The sequence below is a fragment of the Caenorhabditis elegans genome, chromosome V, assembly GCF_000002985.6.
Source record: "Caenorhabditis elegans chromosome V".
Classification (NCBI taxonomy): Eukaryota; Metazoa; Nematoda; class Chromadorea; order Rhabditida; family Rhabditidae; genus Caenorhabditis; species Caenorhabditis elegans.
Window position 1 is genome coordinate 20,499,149 of NC_003283.11, and position 16,655 is coordinate 20,515,803.

General features: G+C 39.8%; 3 protein-coding genes and 3 pseudogenes across 6 annotated transcripts; 3 read left to right on the forward strand and 3 right to left on the reverse strand.

Annotated features, from left to right (window-relative positions):
- Nucleotides 1–631: 631 nt before the first annotated feature.
- Nucleotides 632–1,357, reverse strand: dct-14 (DAF-16/FOXO Controlled, germline Tumor affecting). The gene is made up of 3 exons (NM_075544.4): nucleotides 1,281–1,357; nucleotides 1,111–1,227; nucleotides 632–1,057 (listed from the first exon to the last, which is right to left on the reverse strand). The coding sequence occupies exons 1-3, from the start codon at nucleotides 1,344–1,346 to the stop codon at nucleotides 905–907; spliced, it is 336 nt and encodes a 111-aa protein (NP_507945.2). The 5' UTR covers nucleotides 1,347–1,357; the 3' UTR covers nucleotides 632–904.
- Nucleotides 1,358–1,661: 304 nt separating this feature from the next.
- Nucleotides 1,662–4,080, reverse strand: srw-65 (annotated as a pseudogene). Its single transcript has 6 exons — nucleotides 3,968–4,080; nucleotides 3,645–3,920; nucleotides 2,805–2,928; nucleotides 2,652–2,761; nucleotides 2,481–2,603; nucleotides 1,662–1,871 (listed from the first exon to the last, which is right to left on the reverse strand). Coding segments are annotated over exons 1-6 (956 nt in total).
- Nucleotides 4,081–5,751: 1,671 nt separating this feature from the next.
- Nucleotides 5,752–5,949, reverse strand: Y38H6C.4 (Transposase; the record flags this gene model as incomplete). The annotated part of the gene is made up of 1 exon (NM_075546.3): nucleotides 5,752–5,949. One exon carries the CDS (start codon nucleotides 5,947–5,949, stop codon nucleotides 5,752–5,754), a length of 198 nt encoding a protein of 65 aa, NP_507947.1.
- A 1,405-nt stretch (nucleotides 5,950–7,354) lies between these two features.
- dct-10 lies at nucleotides 7,355–10,362 on the forward strand (annotated as a pseudogene). Its single transcript has 3 exons — nucleotides 7,355–8,720; nucleotides 8,761–9,507; nucleotides 10,230–10,362. Coding segments are annotated over exons 1-3 (2,246 nt in total).
- A 4,225-nt stretch (nucleotides 10,363–14,587) lies between these two features.
- On the forward strand, nucleotides 14,588–14,744 carry Y38H6C.7 (annotated as a pseudogene). Its single transcript has one exon. A coding segment is annotated over exon 1 (157 nt).
- Nucleotides 14,745–14,812: 68 nt separating this feature from the next.
- Nucleotides 14,813–16,584, forward strand: Y38H6C.8 (C-type lectin domain-containing protein). Its single transcript, NM_075550.3, has 3 exons — nucleotides 14,813–15,700; nucleotides 15,751–15,869; nucleotides 16,225–16,584. The coding sequence occupies exons 1-3, from the start codon at nucleotides 15,618–15,620 to the stop codon at nucleotides 16,497–16,499; spliced, it is 477 nt and encodes a 158-aa protein (NP_507951.1). The 5' UTR covers nucleotides 14,813–15,617; the 3' UTR covers nucleotides 16,500–16,584.
- Nucleotides 16,585–16,655: the final 71 nt, after the last annotated feature.

The following is a 16,655-nucleotide window of genomic DNA, read 5'->3' on the forward strand; positions in this document are numbered from 1 at the left end:
CGTGTTCCGAACGAAGACCGTTTTTGCAGTTGTTGCTCCGCGAGCAACTAATTTAATGATGTGTCAAGAACACTATGTAGATAAGGAATTTTAGTGATATGACGGCTCGCGAAGATTTTAACGTGGAAACTTGCTGGAATCCATGTGGCAAATAGAGATTAATGTCTGATATTTTCCAGAAAAACTATGGCCCAGGCTTAGGCTTTATAGGGTTATTCATGAGATGACGATAAATGCAAAAATGTATTTTTTACATTTTTCCCCTATCTATTCATGTGTGTAGAAAAATGTAAAAAAAACACATGCTTTTTTTGCATTTTTCTACATTTTTCTACATTTTTCATGTGAAGCGGGCTGTCGGCCGATGTAGATAAATGTCGAAAAATGTTGAAAAATTAAAAAAAATGCCTTCGTTTTTAGGGATAGGGTAAAACTGTATAAAAATCATTTGTGCATTTTTTGGCATCACATGAATAATCCCAATAGCTTCGGTTTAGCGTTTAGGCTTAGCTTTTTTTTAAGGATTAGCTTTGGCCTAAGCTCAGGTGTATCAAAGTTTTAAGAGCCCATGATTACAGACCACCTAAAAAATCTCAATGACCAGAATTTCAACGCAAAACATATTTATTATTTATTGAAATAATCAGAAATCACAATTTTTAGAGATAAGAGGGCAGGAGAAATGATGGGAAGAAGGTGAATGGCATGATGGTGAAGCTTGTTTGACTACACGGCAGTACATAGGGTAGACCTGACTTTTTGGACATAGCGCTTGGGCCAAGAAGTACTAGGATGATCATGTAGGTTTAGAGGTTGTCTGGAATGTTTTTTGAAAATTGAAATCGCGAAAAGTTTGGAGTTAAAAATAGGATTGTTAGGATTATTGTTTACAAGTAGACAATAGTCACTTGCGACGTGCCGGATCTTCGTCGGCGATCCACAAATCGATCTTGTTCAACTCATTCTGTTTCTTGAGCTCTTCCGGGTTCCGAGGCTTTTCTGGTTTTGGCTCCTTGGGTACCACCTCTGGGTTCTTTTGTTCTGACGTTGAAGCTGTCTGAAAAAAGAATGTAAATAAGTAAATTATATGTTTCTCAAAAAAAAACTCACCTCTATCGCCTTGACCCTCTCCATGTTTTCATTGCGTCGTTTCTCGATCTCTCGCATTTTCACAGTCTTCAACGGGATAAGCTTCGGCTTACAGAAAATTGGCTCAAACCAATCTTCCTGAAAATAAGAAAAACACTCGAGCTTTTTTGTTAGCATAAATCTCAGCTCACCTTGGAAATAACGTAGCACTCATCGACGGTGAGCTTCTCCTCGACACTCGGAGCATCGGGGTTCATTTTAGTTGTGAAATTCAAAGCAATGAGTTTGCAAAAGATTCAGAAATTTGGTTGTTAAGGACAACCTCTTTACAACTCGCTGTGTACCCCTCAATTAAGACACATGAGATGCTTCTCATGGGAATTAAGGGGGATATAGTCAACAAGTATAGGTATACTATGATTAATTATCACGTGCGCTGGTGTGGGTGGGGGTCTGACGAGGTTCTGGTCGGAGGGTAATCTTGATGGGATGCGGAATTAAATTTCAAAAATAATAAGAGGACACGGGGTTCAAAATAAAAATTGGAAAGTAGAAAAATTTGAAAAAAAATTGATCAAGCGACAATTCTAGGTTGGCCAACACTCTGAGAATTCATAGTTGAGTCATCTGAAGTTTTCCTCAATTTTTCAAATTTCCAGCGGAATAGCTCTTTAACAGTGTCTCGATAATGAGCGTTTACGCCGAGGCAAATTAAGAAATGAACGGTGGCGTTAATGGCAACAAATGACGTGAAAATATCCATCAAATAGCGTATGGTAGTTCTGAAAAATAAATTTTGATGAAGCAATACCATTATATTAAAAAAAATTACCAAAAGGATAATCTAATATTCTAATAAGAAGTGATAAATTGAAATTTACAGAAAATACTTGAAACTTGATTTAATTTTTGCTGAAGTTTTAAGAAAAAAAAGTTTAAAAATTGAAATTAGAAAACTGCAGTTTTTTAAAAATAATTCCATATTTCTATTTTGAATTGAAAATATATATTTTGTTTGGAAATTTTAGAACTTTAATCTCAGTTGTTGAACTTTATTCTCGTCCTATAAATTTGTGTGTAAAGTTTTTGGATTTTTGTTTCAATTTAGAAAATTTACAAAAAATTCTCAACATTTCATTATTAAACTAGAAATTTCTTTAACTTTTTGCCTGAAATTTAACCAAAAATTTCAAACAAAATTGAATGCTTGATGAAATTTTGAAACGCCGAAAATATTATCTCGACTTGTTTAAATTTTCAAACAATTTTTGATGTTTGCCTTTTATTTATTAGAAGATTTTGGCCAAAAAATTTAGCGCGAAGTTTGACCAACTTGTAGGCAAATTCCATTAGACTCCGCCCGTTTAATGACTATTATTATATTCTCTTACACAATTGCCGGATGACTAGCGAGCAACCCTGTGGAGATATAAAGAATCCCAATTGGCAATTCAGCAGTGATAAATGAAATTGCCATCAGAATTACAAGCTTCGTGATTTAATCCGAAGATTGACTGAAAATTGTTCTTAAAGAAAGCAAGGCCTAATTTTGAAAAACCTGCCTTCCATTATCATTTCTCAACGAAGACGTTTTTTTCCGCAGAGCGATCATTTTTCTCAGCTGTCCAACTAGTAGAGCTGTGAGGATGGGAAGAAGAATTGCGAGGCAAGCCTAAAAATCAAATTATCAAAGTGAAAAAATGGTTCCAACTAACCTTTATGGAACCATCAATGATATAGTAAATTGTATATTTTTTAGATTCTTTTCCACCTTGGTACGCGTCAGTCATCGTTGAAATGTATTGGGTTGCGGTGAAGTTTTTCGGGAAACCGGTGCACCTGATCAACTCACAACGTTAAATTTAAACAGGTGTAGAGAATGAAAACATGTTAACATGTGTGAAACTTTTCAAAGTTTTGACACGTTAACTGTAAGCAGTAACATCACTTCACCTAACCTCACCTAACTATGTAGTAAGTTTTCACTGACTATGAAAATTTGAAAATCTAAAAATTTGAGTGTTTTTAACATAATCGTCACTGGCCTCTAACTCTACATACTATTAAAAAATTTGATGCTAATACTTGTTGAATTTGTTCTAGGAAAATTGTGTTTTCCAAAATATATATTCATGGATATGAGCTACTAGATGTTGGAAAACAATTGCTTGAAAGGAACAGTTCTGTGTTTATTTTATTATCCAACACAATAAAGTAATCAAAAATGATTAATTTTTTAGATTATTTGAAATATCCAGTCAAATTTTTGGTAAATTGCCAAAAATTTGAAAAATAAGAGACTTTGAGAAAATCGATAGCCATGTCCTATGTTCCGATTCCGACAATGTTTTAATACAAATAATTAAAACAAAATGAAAGTATATAAAATGTAGGAAAACAAATTTTTTTGGTTGACTTCCAAAATTATAATTTGCAAAACTGATAATGAGTAATTATCACTTTTTGACAGTAAATATAAAATTTTTTGGCGCTACTCCGCCTTTAAATTATCTTTTCAAAGGTGTGACTTCACTCGGTTCAATCATCAAACTCACTTTTTCGGCAGTACCCACGTTTCTTCAAAAAACTCAAAGCTGAAAAAATAAGAAAACGTTAGTAGTGTACTCAATGCAACAGATATGGCCATAGTTTTCAGAGCAAAGGAGGGCTGGGACACAATGTCAAACTTGGGATTCATAACGAATTTCAGAGTAAGATATTGAATAGCTGTCATTAAAACTCCGAATATTGCAACCAGCCGGCGGGAGTTTTCTTCTGTAGCACCGGCCCAATAGTCGAGGACAGTGGCTATGTAGCTGATTGGTGGATGGCTCAAGTTGCACTAATTTAAACAAATTAAAAAAAAAAATTGCCTTACCATTTATTTTGCCAGGGCAAAACTATGAAATAAATCATACCGTAAACGATGAAGCTCATATCGATAAGATCACAGATGGCAACTCCAATCATTAACAAGTTGATAGCAGTCATTTTCATTCTGAGCAATATAAAGAAGAAATAAGTTTATAATAACTCCAACGCATCCCCGGTACTGCTCAATGTGACTTGTGATACGAGAGATCTTCACTATTTTATTTGAAATAGCGACTAAGGTTGGTCGGATGGCCTTGCTAAACTCCTTGAAGTCGGATAGAGTAGCCATATTACACACTTATTGCAAAAATGGTTTTCCTGACAACTAGACTACTGTAATCATAGACTCAAGATCGGCACCACCTTTTTGCTTTGAGCAATCTAATTTCAGGCTAGTATCGTGAAAAACTAGAGAACGCCCATTTACATGATTCAGGTTACTAGAAAACAAATAACACTTGTCTAGAGCTTATTTGCAAAAGAAAGAACTAATCGTGATTTTTCTGATTTTCTGAACCGAGGTGTCCACTTGGCAGTCTCGTTTTGAAGATCGATTTACAATTAGGTGGGAACATGGAGGCTATTCAACTCTCCGCATTTGACGGAATCTCAATTTTCCAGGATTTTAAGTCCTCTGTTTATCTGGACTCTAATCCATCCATCCATTTGCCGAGAACAGCTTTTTCAAGGGCAGTCTAACTATCAGCTTCGGCACTGTTTGCTTTGTTCTCACAAATTATAATAAAGCCAAACTATGAAATAAACTAATCTCTAAAGAATGCAGATACTATCACTGGCTATATCAGCAGATATAACGCTTCTTCGGTACTGCTTAACTGGTTGGTTGCCCGAGCTGAACTTTTTGATCTCTGATAGGGATAACACACTTATTTGGAAAATTTTGGTTTTCTGATAACTAGACTACTTTAGTCATAAACCCGTTTGCTCGAAGTTTGCCCGTTTGCTCGAAGCACGTTAATTTTAGGCTTGTATCGTGTAAAACTAGAGTATGGCCATTCACGTGGTATTGCACAATTCGAGTTATTGAAAAATAAATGACATTTGCAAATACATAGTAAAGATGCAGAAAACTAATCGGGCTCTGTTGATCTGTAAATCGGTGTCAGCATATGAAAACAAATCCTGTGAGGTTAAGCTTTGGAATCGAGCTCTGGAATAATTCTAAATTAATGGCTTGTAGGGCTCCCATGAGGTCGCCTCAACGAAGCCTGCGCTGGCCTCAGCGGTCCGAAATTCGGACTCCGAATGTACAGTGCAAACGTGTCGCCCGCTTCCAAATAACTATCTTTCGCGCTTCATTGCACATGCACAGCGACGCGCGAAATCGTCGTAAACACCGCATTTTGCGCCTCACTCAGCTGAGAGCCCCAGTTTTTTCAAAAATAATGTGTATTTATTTAATGAGTATGAAGGTTGAGAGAATATTTATAGTTGCTTTTAATGCAAATACATATTTAAAGTTCAGATGATGTCTCTTTCAATCAGAAATTTGTGCGATAAAAGATAGTTTGCGGTTCGGCAAACAGGGTAGAATGTTATTTTCAAATCCTCAGGGTTTCTAGAAACTGAAAACTTCCTCCTGTGTCGTGTGTTCAATTCCAATGTTGGTATATCCGGTGTCGTTTCTGAAATTTCTGGAATTTCGGAAAGTAGCGTCAAACACAAATTATCGAACAGAGATACCAAATGAGGAATAGGAGAACCTCAAAACACATATATTCATTAAATTAAAAAAAATGTTTAGAAAAAGTTTTATTCACAATCAGATCAAGATAATTGAATTGGACGGTACCCAAGTCCGTGGGTCATCAGCTGGATGAGATTTGCCTTGTGCTGCTCGCTCAACATATTAAATGGATCATGAACGCTGAGTCTCGCGTAGATTCGCTCTTGCTCCGGTGTGAATCTCGGCTCTCGTGGAGGAATTTCAGCTAGTTTGACCGTTGGCTTGACGGGTTCCTTCATCACTACCTGGAAGAAGGGAAGTAAGGAATTTAGTATATAAAATGAAGAATATGAAAGTGAAACCTCCAAAACAAGTGAACTCACAGCAACCTCAGCTATTGCAGGTAATCTCTGCACATACTATTTCCATGCATCTTATTTCCTATAACGTATGCTAGTATTATCTCTAATCTGTTCTGAGAGCCATAAATAGCTTAACTCACCCTTTTTATTACTCTCTGATAGCCTAATCTATGAGAAATTCACACACTATTCAACACCTCTTATTGTCTATTCGCATAATCTATACCTCATTCATATAACATATTGTAAGAGTTTCCGCGTCTCCCCATGCTCGGTACAATTCCCCACATTTATTATTGTCTTACAGGTCCAGCAAGTGCTGCCGTAGCGGGTAACATCACGGTTATCCGGCCAGAACCGCTGCCAACGACAACGACTAGACTTGCCAACGTTCATCAATGCACGCTGCAAGTGCGCTCCACCGGACGGCGCGCGGATCTGAATTGCCGGCGCCAACTCTAATTGTCATCGTTCTCGAATGTTCTCTCCCCCTCCCTTTTCCCCTATAAAAGGAGCGGTTTCGCTCATTCGAGGCCTTTTTCCTTTACTTTTAACCCGTTGTCACGTGTTCGCTGTTTGCCCCCAACAAACTGCTTTTCTGTAAATTACTTTATTAACTAATAAACCTGCTTATGACAAGCCATTCTTACTGGTAGCAGCGAGTTGTAACTGGTTCTCGAAGGTTCTTCTCCCAGTTATCGATCCACCTCCAACTTTTCATGTCAGGTTTTGCGCTTTTAATTTTAATTTTAGTTTAGCAGCTTCCCCACTCATCCGCGCCTCGTTTTCCGTTCCCCTAATTTGTATGCGCAACATTTTAGGCTCTGTATTCTGTCGATTTTTAATTGTATTTCCTCTTTTTCTTGGTTTTCTCTTATCTCTCTTCAGTTTATATGGAGTTCGGACCCTGTGCCGGATTTTTCTTTCCCCAATTTTCAAACACACTCACTCTCAACTCGTTTCCAGTTTCGGAATCTGTCTAGTATTTTCCATGCAGGGTTTTGCCTCTTTCCTTATAAGAGCGGGGATTTAAAATGCCCATTTTATTTCCTGTGTCGTCGCGACAAACATGCCCAGGAGACTGAAGGTATGCAGTCGGCCTGCGGTTTTGTTTCCCACCACTCTGTCCTCTCCCTTTTTAATTTCTAATAATTAATTTCAGGCGTAGAATCAGTTGGTTCTGCGAGAACCAAAATACTAGACAAAGGTATTCTAGAAAATCCCTGGCCACCCCCGGTTCTCATTTAAGTTTTCTCTCTAATTTGTGCTTCGGCGCATTTAATTTTCAGCCTTCTTGCGGAAGAAAACCCTCGTTCTTGTAGAACGAACCAATACTCGAACAATGCCACGTGCCGACGACCCAGCGAAGTTCCACGTCGAACAATGTCTGCCGAGAGTCACCGCCGAGCACCCAGCTGCCACCGGAAGTCACATTTCCACGCTCCGCTCAGCCGTCACTCAGGACTTTCGTGAGATGGAAGCCAAAGTCGCCGAAATTCGGAATCACGTTGCCGCTAATGATGTCATCGTGGAGAAACGCCTCACCGACATGCATGCTGCTCTTCGCAACGCCGATGCTCTGTGCTCCAACCTCACTTCGCGACTCAAAATCGTGGAGGACAAGCTGTCGTCTGTCACTCTTGAGGCTCCGGCCGATGGAGCTCTTCGGGGAACAACAACCCCCAGCGGGGAGCCCAATACCACCGGTCCCTGTACCGATGGTCGGGTTCCTGTAACCGTTGCGGGGGAGGCTAACCCCTCAACCGTTTTAAATCCAACCGCAAATGATCTAAATATTAGAGAAAGTTCAACCTTGATAATCAAGAAGATTTACAGCAGTCAAACCATCTGTCGAGAACAGATGATGCAATCCTTATCGCCGATTCGGATGAAGATGAAGAAGAAGAAGAATTCTTCGACGAGATGCCTGTCATCAACTCGTTGGGAGTGCGCTCACCAACGCTGGTCAAAGCTTATTCCGGAGCAATGGCTGACGATTTCACTGGATCCGTCAGGACTTTCAATGATCACTTGGAAGCTTCGGATAAACCAGTCACAGAGAGACTGAAGGTAAGAAAGTTTTTAACTTTTCTTGAGGGCCGCGCCAGAAACAAGGCCGGTGAGATTCTTGCAAAGAATCAAGTCGTCAACTTCGAGGAGTTGGTCGAGGAACTTCGCAAGACATTCGACAACGCTGTGCTCATTCGTCACCGTGAACAGCAGCTCCGTCAGTGTGTGCAGAAGGAGAAGGAAAACGTCGAATCATTTTTCGAACGCGTCGAGAAGCTAGTCGCGATGACTAGCAGTGGTAAGTCGATTGACTACATTCAGAGTACGGCTTTGCACACTTTCCTCGAAGGTCTTGGAGACCACATCCAATGGGAAGTCAAGGCGAAGCGTCCGCTTACACTTGAAGAAGCTTATGATGAAGCACTCAGTCAGGAGCTCTTGCAAGATCAGAAGATGCGAAAGCAGATCGAGGATCCAGTCGCAAATGCCTTCTTCGCGAGACATGGCTTACAGAAGAACAGCTTCGTTGGCAACTGCTACTATTGCGGAAAACGTGGTCACACAGCCAACGAATGCAGAAGAAAGAAGTCGGACGAGTCGCAGAATGGAGAAAGACAAGATCCTGTGAGCAATCAGCGAATCAAGAACGCGAGCAGTTCGGCTATGGCTATCAGCCAAAATTCAACGGATAGTTCCAGGTATGACGCGTAATTCAGAGTCAATCTGAACAAATTGCAGCTCTTCGTCGTCAATTGGCCATGCAGAACGATGATCCGTACAGTTCCGACGAGTCCACTGAAGCTTTAAGCTTAAGCTGCCAGAAACCGAAGGAGGACCCCACTCCGCAGCAAGCTTCCCATTCTACTCGTCATGGTTTCATCACCGCTCAAGTGCCAATTCGTGCTAATGGAATGCCGCAGTCAGCTCTCATCGACACTGGAGCTCACATCACCCTGGCATCGCGGAGTGTGTGCAAGATTCTGGGAATCTCACAGCTCAAAAGCTCAAAGCGCATCAACACCGTTGGACTCGGAGGAAATGCTGTGAAGTTAGCTGGAGTCGCATCGGTCACATTTCGGATCGGGAAAAAGTTGATCGAACACTTGGTCCATTTCACCGAAGGAAGATGCACTCCAGAGGCCGACAGAAGCTACTCGTTCATCTTTGGAAATGACATTTTGTCGAAGCTTCCTCCGTTTGCGTTCAACTACAAGGAAAATCAATTCCACATTGGAGATGACACTCTGCCAATGGGACGTAGAAGAAGTCACGGAAAACGAGTCGATAATCAGTGCTCCGTGGCTCAGTTAATCCAGCGAGAAGACGTCTTGCTGATGGTCGATTCGCAATTCGCGGAAGGTTCAAGCACACCGGCGATCATCATGTCAAGCATTGCCGCATGCTCCATGTCAATCCCGATCGAGAAGGACGTCGACTCGGAAGTCAATCAGGTGGGCAACGATGCTCATCGGGCCACATCAGAAGGTATGATTTAATTTTGTGTTTCTGACACCGTCAACGCTGGCGTCGTTGACGGATAAGAAGCCCGGTCCCTGATCCGAGCTTAGTCATTAACCTTTCATTCAATCCAATCCAAAACAAAAATCTAAAAGTCTTATTCAATCACGAGTGCAGCTCATAAATCCGAGTATTTTGCTGAAAGAAGTAAATTACTGTCATTTCGATCAAATTTCCACGATGTGTTTGACAAAATTCCCAGTTTTTGGTGCAAAAATCGCTTCTAATGACTTTTCAGAGACATTTTTCGAATAAAATGTCGATTTTGACCATACTTCCTTAAAGGCACATGTCTTTTGGAACCCAGAGGTCTCGAAGCGCTCTTTTCTCAAAGGCGCATGTCTTTTTGGAACCCAGAGGTCTCGCAGCAACAACTACAGAACGCCATCGATTTGAATTTCGAAACACGAGGTCGCTGCATTTTCGTTTGTTTTAGCGAAATTTCGCAAATTTTCTCTAAATTTCAGGATTTAGATCAATTTCCTATGAATTTCGCGTAAACTAATCAAGTTTTGAGGTAAAAACACCTATAAAAAGAAGTTTTTGCGTAAGAAACGTAAAATTTTCCTAAAGTCACTAAAATTTTGGTAAAAAGACTAAAATTTTGCTAAAAGGCACTAAAATTTTAATTTTTATTGTCTTGTCATGGTTTTCGTGCGTTTTTGTAAAGCGTAATATTCTATTTCCAGAGAATGCATCGTCATCCACCCACATGGCTAGACGAAAACGATCGAGAGCTCTTCGGCACGCAAGGCTTGGACAATCGGCCGGGACCCAGTGCCCAGCCGGTCCAAGTCGCCGTCGAGCAAATTTTAAATGAAACGAATACTCCTGCTGATCCAGCAAATCCAAAGATGCTTATTTCGGAGCGACTTAAAGAGGTCCACGAAGGAGTCCTCAAGGATCTCGCCGAAGCCCTTCTCAACACGAAGAGACGTCTCACCCCGCCTTCACATAGAGCGCCCGGTGCCGGAGAAGAAGTCACTTTGGCCGCAATTGGAACCGATTACGCAAGAGGACCGACGTCCTTTGTAGAAGAGATGGAGTTCATCGACGTGAAGCTGGCTATCCAGAGCAACATCACTCGAGTCTTGGCTCATCGACAAAAGAAATTCCCGCCACAGAAACTTGCTTGGTTCCACATCATCGGAAAGATCACCAAGTTGGATACTCGTAAACCGCTGGCGTCGCTCAAGCTGACCAACGCCGCGCCACCAAGCATCATTATCGATTTCATGAACGAAAAGTTTGGATCACGTCTCTACTGGTTCAAGGTCTTCACTACCGGAGAGAAGTTCCTATCCACGCTGGAGCACTAACTAGGGAATGACCAGAATAAATGGAGCGATATTCAAAAAAAAAATATTGTATCGGAAAGCTGACATTCTCTACTATAAGAATATGACTGAAATTTTTGCCCGTTCGGGCTGGAAATCTGAAATTTTTACGTCTGAAATTATTCGTTTTGACGTGCTTTACTTATCACCATCCCCAATTAGTACTGCCTGCAACAGCGAGATGGCCGAGTGGATAGAGTGGATGACAAGCATGGTGGGACTCTGGGGTTCAATTCCACCCTAACGTAAAGTTTTTCAAAAATTTAAACGTGTTTTTTCGAAACTATATAAAAGCCCAAATTTTAATTTTTCTGATCGATATCAGCATGATCAATGTGTCGACCAACACCATAATGATTCATTCAACATCTTTTCCCCTAAAATTTAAACTTAACCATGGACCACTACAACCATGGATCCCCTCATATAAACAATTTTATTCATAGCGAAACTTGAATGTAATGCAATCATGAATTTATTAATTATTCAAGGAGATGAACAAAGATGTTGTTTTGACACAACAAAATGATTAAAACAAACAAACATCTTGCATCTTGCGCATCGGATGAATCCGAGATGGTTACATCCAGTGTGATAGCAAATCACTGTGTCACCATGATCAATGCAATATTGAGCTGGAGTCAAAAATGGTGTTGATGAAGTATTCGCAGCACCCACGTATCCAGCTTTCTTCCAACAATGCTGTAAAAACGGTCGGAAGTGCTCTGCCGAGATCTGGTGATACAACACAGATACCATGCAAATTGCGTTGTTCCTCTGTGCGATGACGTAATCGGTCTGGGTTCGAAGGGCATATGCTGTGAACTTCTTGATCAAGCTCTGGAAAATACTATCAAAAAGTTATAAAGATTTAAATTCATACCTTCCATGGCGCATTCCAATAGACATCCAACGGTTGGATCATTCCAGTTGTGTGCTCTGGAATGTTGCGAATGACGACATCATGACCATTGGGAACCAAGTTCTTGATCGTTGTATGGTCCTTGAACGCTGGCCAACTGTCCAGCATGATGTACAGTTTTTTCGGTACAGACGGAATGAAGACACAACTTTCGAAAAAATCGCACATCAATTGCTTCGTCATGATGTGTGTCTTGTATCCAGCCCGCACTTCCAAATTTGGGCAGTTTGGAATTGGACGAGACGGAGGAAACTGGCCTTTTGGTTCAGCGATTACCATAAACGCCTTGGGTCCCATTGAGCCATCGAGGAAAATCATCGGGAGAAACGTAAACGAGTGGGTCAGCGACGATTTCGATTGCGCCAACCTCTCGACTGTTTTTTCGCCCATAAAGGCTAAAGACCGGGCTGGATACAGCTCCTTTTGAATTCCGGTTTGGTCACAATTGAAGACCATCGACGGGTGATAGTTGGAGATCTCTGTTCTGGCATTCTTGACAAAATCATCCGCGTTTTTTTTGATAGCGTCTTTATTGATCAGGCACTTCCGTGTGACAAACTTGGTGACTCTCCGACTCACGATTCTGAAATTATATATATATATATATATATATATATATATATATATATATATATATATATATATATATGTATCTATATATCTATATATCTAACATACTCCGCAATTTATTACATACCTGTGGCTTTGCTTCCATCGGGTTATCCAGGATTGTGACGCTTTGAAGTTTTGCAACTTCATTTCGCGGGTGTTGATTTCCAGTGCCATAGCCATCAAATCAGAATCATGCAAATTGACTCCTGAAATATTTATATTAAAACTTGTTATATTAATGTTCGTTACCATTATCAAGTTTCTCCTTGACCTCCTCATAAAGCCGTTGTGTAAGCTGTGCCAAACGAACCCGCACGCTTTCTTGGAACGCTTTTTTATCTTTCTCGTACTTGCGCAGTTTGTTCATATGAGCATCGGTTCGTATCCAGCGATAACTATGGTGCATAGTCGTTATCGGCCTACTTCCAATTTTTCCGCTACGGTAGAAGGTGATCGCTTTATCCAACTTTTCCCTTGATACAGCTTTCTCACCGAACAATACATCATCTTGATCCGGCAACACACAGTCATACGGCTGAAAGGTTTTTTAAATGACAATTAATAGTGTCGAAACCAACATACCTCAAAAACTTCTGGCTCCCAATCGCCATATTCTTCTTGAACCAAATATTCGGATTCTTCCACACTGGTATCTCCATAATAAGATTCCTTTATAATGCTTGCCAAATGATCTGCCACCTTCTGCTCATGTCTCGAAATCGAGGGATTTGATGGGAGGGGATTGGGAAAATGACGATGCAAGGCAAACATCACGTTTCCGATATCAAAAGACATTGAATAAAAGAAAACCAATAGAATGTAAACTATTAAAGGGACAATTTCAGTGAAATTTATCAAAATACGAAAATAATAAAATTAAAAATTAGCGCCAGCTAACTATTTAGCAGAGCAAATACGTTTTGACCCAATATAAAAACAATAATATGAAAAAAAAAAATTAAAATAAAGTTTTACCAAATCGATATTGGCAAAACATCTTGTTTTTGAGGCTCCATATCTCTGCAGGAAAAAATCGCACTAAAAAGTGATTAACTGAAAACTTGTTAAACACAATGTAATCTAAAACTTTTCAGTTGAACACTTTTTTGTAAAAAATTTCGTTGCCAAGATATAGATCTTTAACTATTTAGAATATTCAAAAATAATGAAGCTCAAATCAATTGGTTCCAACTCGGCAACGAAATTTTTTACAAAAAAGTGTTCAACTGAAATGTTTTAGATCACATTGTGTTTAACAAGTTTCTAGTTGATCACTTTTTAGTGCGATTTTTTCCTGCAGAGATATGGAGCCTCAAAAACAAGATGTTTTGCCAATATCGATTTGGTAAAACGTCTTGATAAGGCATCAGAATCAATGATTCGGTCATTGAAAATAATGAAAAATAGGTTATTTGTGACACTCTAAAATATTTCATGCATTTTTAAAAAAATTTCAAAAAAAAATTTTTCGATCAAATTTTCTCATGGGTTTGGTGGAGAAAAAAGTGACAATTTTCGAAAAAAATTAAAATTTCTGAAAAGTTTCCAGGGTAATTATGGTTCAATTAAAAAGCAAAAAAATTATGTAAAACCCTCAAAAAAATGTTCTAAATACTTGTTTCCCGTTCTGAAAATTTTGTATAAAAAAGGCCAAAAGTTAAACCATGTATGGGAACCGAACACACAAACTTCTGCTCAAGAGGCGAACGCGTTCACCACTCGACCACCGAACCGATGTTTTCGCCCTTCCACCATTGTGGTGAGACTTCTGTTGGCGCCAGAGACAAAAATCCACTGTTAACCATAGGAAATGCACTGATTTCAGTGTAGAATTTCAGACGTAAAAATTTCAGATTTCCAGCTCGAACGGGCAAAAATTTCAGTCATATTCTTATAGTAGAGAATGTCAGCTTTCCGATACAATATTTTTTTTTTGAATATCGCTCCATTTATTCTGGTCATTCCCTAGTAAGGTATTAGTACGTAAGCACTAAGTTTTATAAAAGTTTCTCATGGTTAGACGGCAGAAACTCTTAGGGCCTGTTAACACAGCCTACCTAAAGAACCTTATACTTTTGAGGACCAGGGACGGTCCTGAAAGAAAGGGGGGAGGTGTAAGAGTTTCCGCGTCTCCCCATGCTCGGTACAATTCCCCACATTTATTATTGTCTTACAGGTCCAGCAAGTGCTGCCGTAGCGGGTAACATCACGGTTATCCGGCCAGAACCGCTGCCAAAGACAACGACTAGACTTGCCAACGTTCATCAATGCACGCTGCAAGTGCGCTCCACCGGACGGCGCGCGGATCTGAATTGCCGGCGCCAACTCTAATTGTCATCGTTCTCGAATGTTCTCTCCCCCTCCCTTTTCCCCTATAAAAGGAGCGGTTTCGCTCATTCGAGGCCTTTTTCCTTTACTTTTAACCCGTTGTCACGTGTTCGCTGTTTGCCCCCAACAAACTGCTTTTCTGTAAATTACTTTATTAACTAATAAACCTGCTCATGACAAGCCATTCTTACTATATCTCCGCTCTTCTTCTCCTCTTACAAACCTGCACTACAGAGCTTGTCTTTTCTCGTGAGAGATAACTAAAAAATATATGATAATCTCTCGATGTCTTTCTTTATTATCACTAACCTGAAAACTACATTTGGAGGGAGCTCACATCTTTCGCCTCCTGTTTTCTTATTGTCTCTTTCATCGTGAAAACCACAGATATATCTGAAAACTTATCTCATAGTAATAAACTCTCATTTCCCTATACTATTTTTACGAAGCTTCGATGAGGACTACATTTGGAAGAGTGAACTCATCGTCTCGTCGAACCCCACACTATTTCCGATAGTGTTTTGATCTCTGGCACTATTAACTCTTGACATACAGAAAACTATCGTATTACCTGAATCTCTCCAATATTTCCAAAAATCTCACATTATCGTTTCTTGATTGATAATAAAAAGAGATGCTATGACAATCAAGAATAAATTAATTCAAAGAAGGGTGGTGGAATTTGAAATTTCAATGCCTCGAACAACCAGACTATCTTGTTCATGCACCAATTTGTTACAAAACTCATGAAATTATGAAATATGGATGATTAAAATTTTTGTGATAAGTAATCACTACGGGAAGAGGCGCGGTTTCTACAAACACATATAAATAGAAGCTGATAAGATGAGTTTCTCCGCTGAGGAAGGTTCAAAATTATGCTTCGCTTATTTATCATTGTCTGTCTAGTGTGCTCTGTCGCGCCGGACTGTGTTCCGGGAGATGTTGGATTTGGAGATTCGTAAGTGAAAAGAGTTTTGTGGGACAGAAAACTGAATTGGAGAGTTCCAGCTGCTACTCGTTCAACCGTGTTCATGGAAAGTTCAAGGATGCCAACGATTTGTGTGTAAAGATGTTTGGAGGGAGTCTGGTAAAAATCACGAATATTATCGATAACAATTGGATGCAAAGTGAGATTTGTAAATTAGACGGGAACTACATGGTCTAATGGCGGGTGAAGCTAGCTAGGAATGGTATAGACAGACATATTCTAGCTCCAGCAACTTAATCAAGATAGATTAACATCGCATGCAAAATCTATCATGAAGAAAATCGAAACATTTTAACTTCCAAGCGTAGAAAATGTAAAAATAGCTAGATATTTTCTTTGAACGAGCTTTGCTAACTGATTCTTACCGCTTTCTATCACTAATGCCATGTCCACAGTTAGCATCGAAATTTGACAGAAGTCTGACTATAGTTTGCCCGATCCTTGGCTACCAATGAGTACCTCCTTCTTCATAAAAATGTTTAACATTTTTCCAGAACTGGCGGTAAACCACCTCGACGCCGACTACAACTCTTTTTGGATCGGAGCCAGCGACGCTGCCCACTACACCAATTGGACTTGGATTGACGGGAGCCCAATGCGATTCTCCAATTGGGGACCAGGACAGCCACTTGAAGATCGGCACTGCGGAACTATGCTCATTTCGACTGGAAAGTGGTTTTCCCAAGTGTGCGATGAAAGGATCCAGTTTCTGTGCCAGTATCCCAATGGGGCATACTCTCCAACATGCCCTCCGTGCCTAGAGATTTGATGATTTAAGTTTTTTTTATTACAACAAAGTACCTCTCATGTTAATAAATTACCTCACATTGTTTAATGGAAACAACATTCGAAAAAAAAACATTTTAGATTGTTATTTGATTTGGTTTAAAGTTTTCAGATTTTACATTTTCTCTAAAGCGTAGGC

Coding starts and splice junctions, on each gene's coding strand:
- dct-14 (NM_075544.4), bottom strand. CDS start 1,346: ATGAACCCCGATGCTCCGAGTGTCGAGGAGAAGCTCACCGTCGATGAG. Junction 1,228..1,280: donor AGTGCTACGTTATTTCCAAG/GTGAGCTGAGAT, acceptor TCTTATTTTCAG/GAAGATTGGTTTGAGCCAAT. Junction 1,058..1,110: donor AGAGGGTCAAGGCGATAGAG/GTGAGTTTTTTT, acceptor TTCTTTTTTCAG/ACAGCTTCAACGTCAGAACA.
- Y38H6C.8 (NM_075550.3), top strand. CDS start 15,618: ATGCTTCGCTTATTTATCATTGTCTGTCTAGTGTGCTCTGTCGCGCCG. Junction 15,701..15,750: donor GATGTTGGATTTGGAGATTC/GTAAGTGAAAAG, acceptor GGAGAGTTCCAG/CTGCTACTCGTTCAACCGTG. Junction 15,870..16,224: donor CGATAACAATTGGATGCAAA/GTGAGATTTGTA, acceptor ACATTTTTCCAG/AACTGGCGGTAAACCACCTC.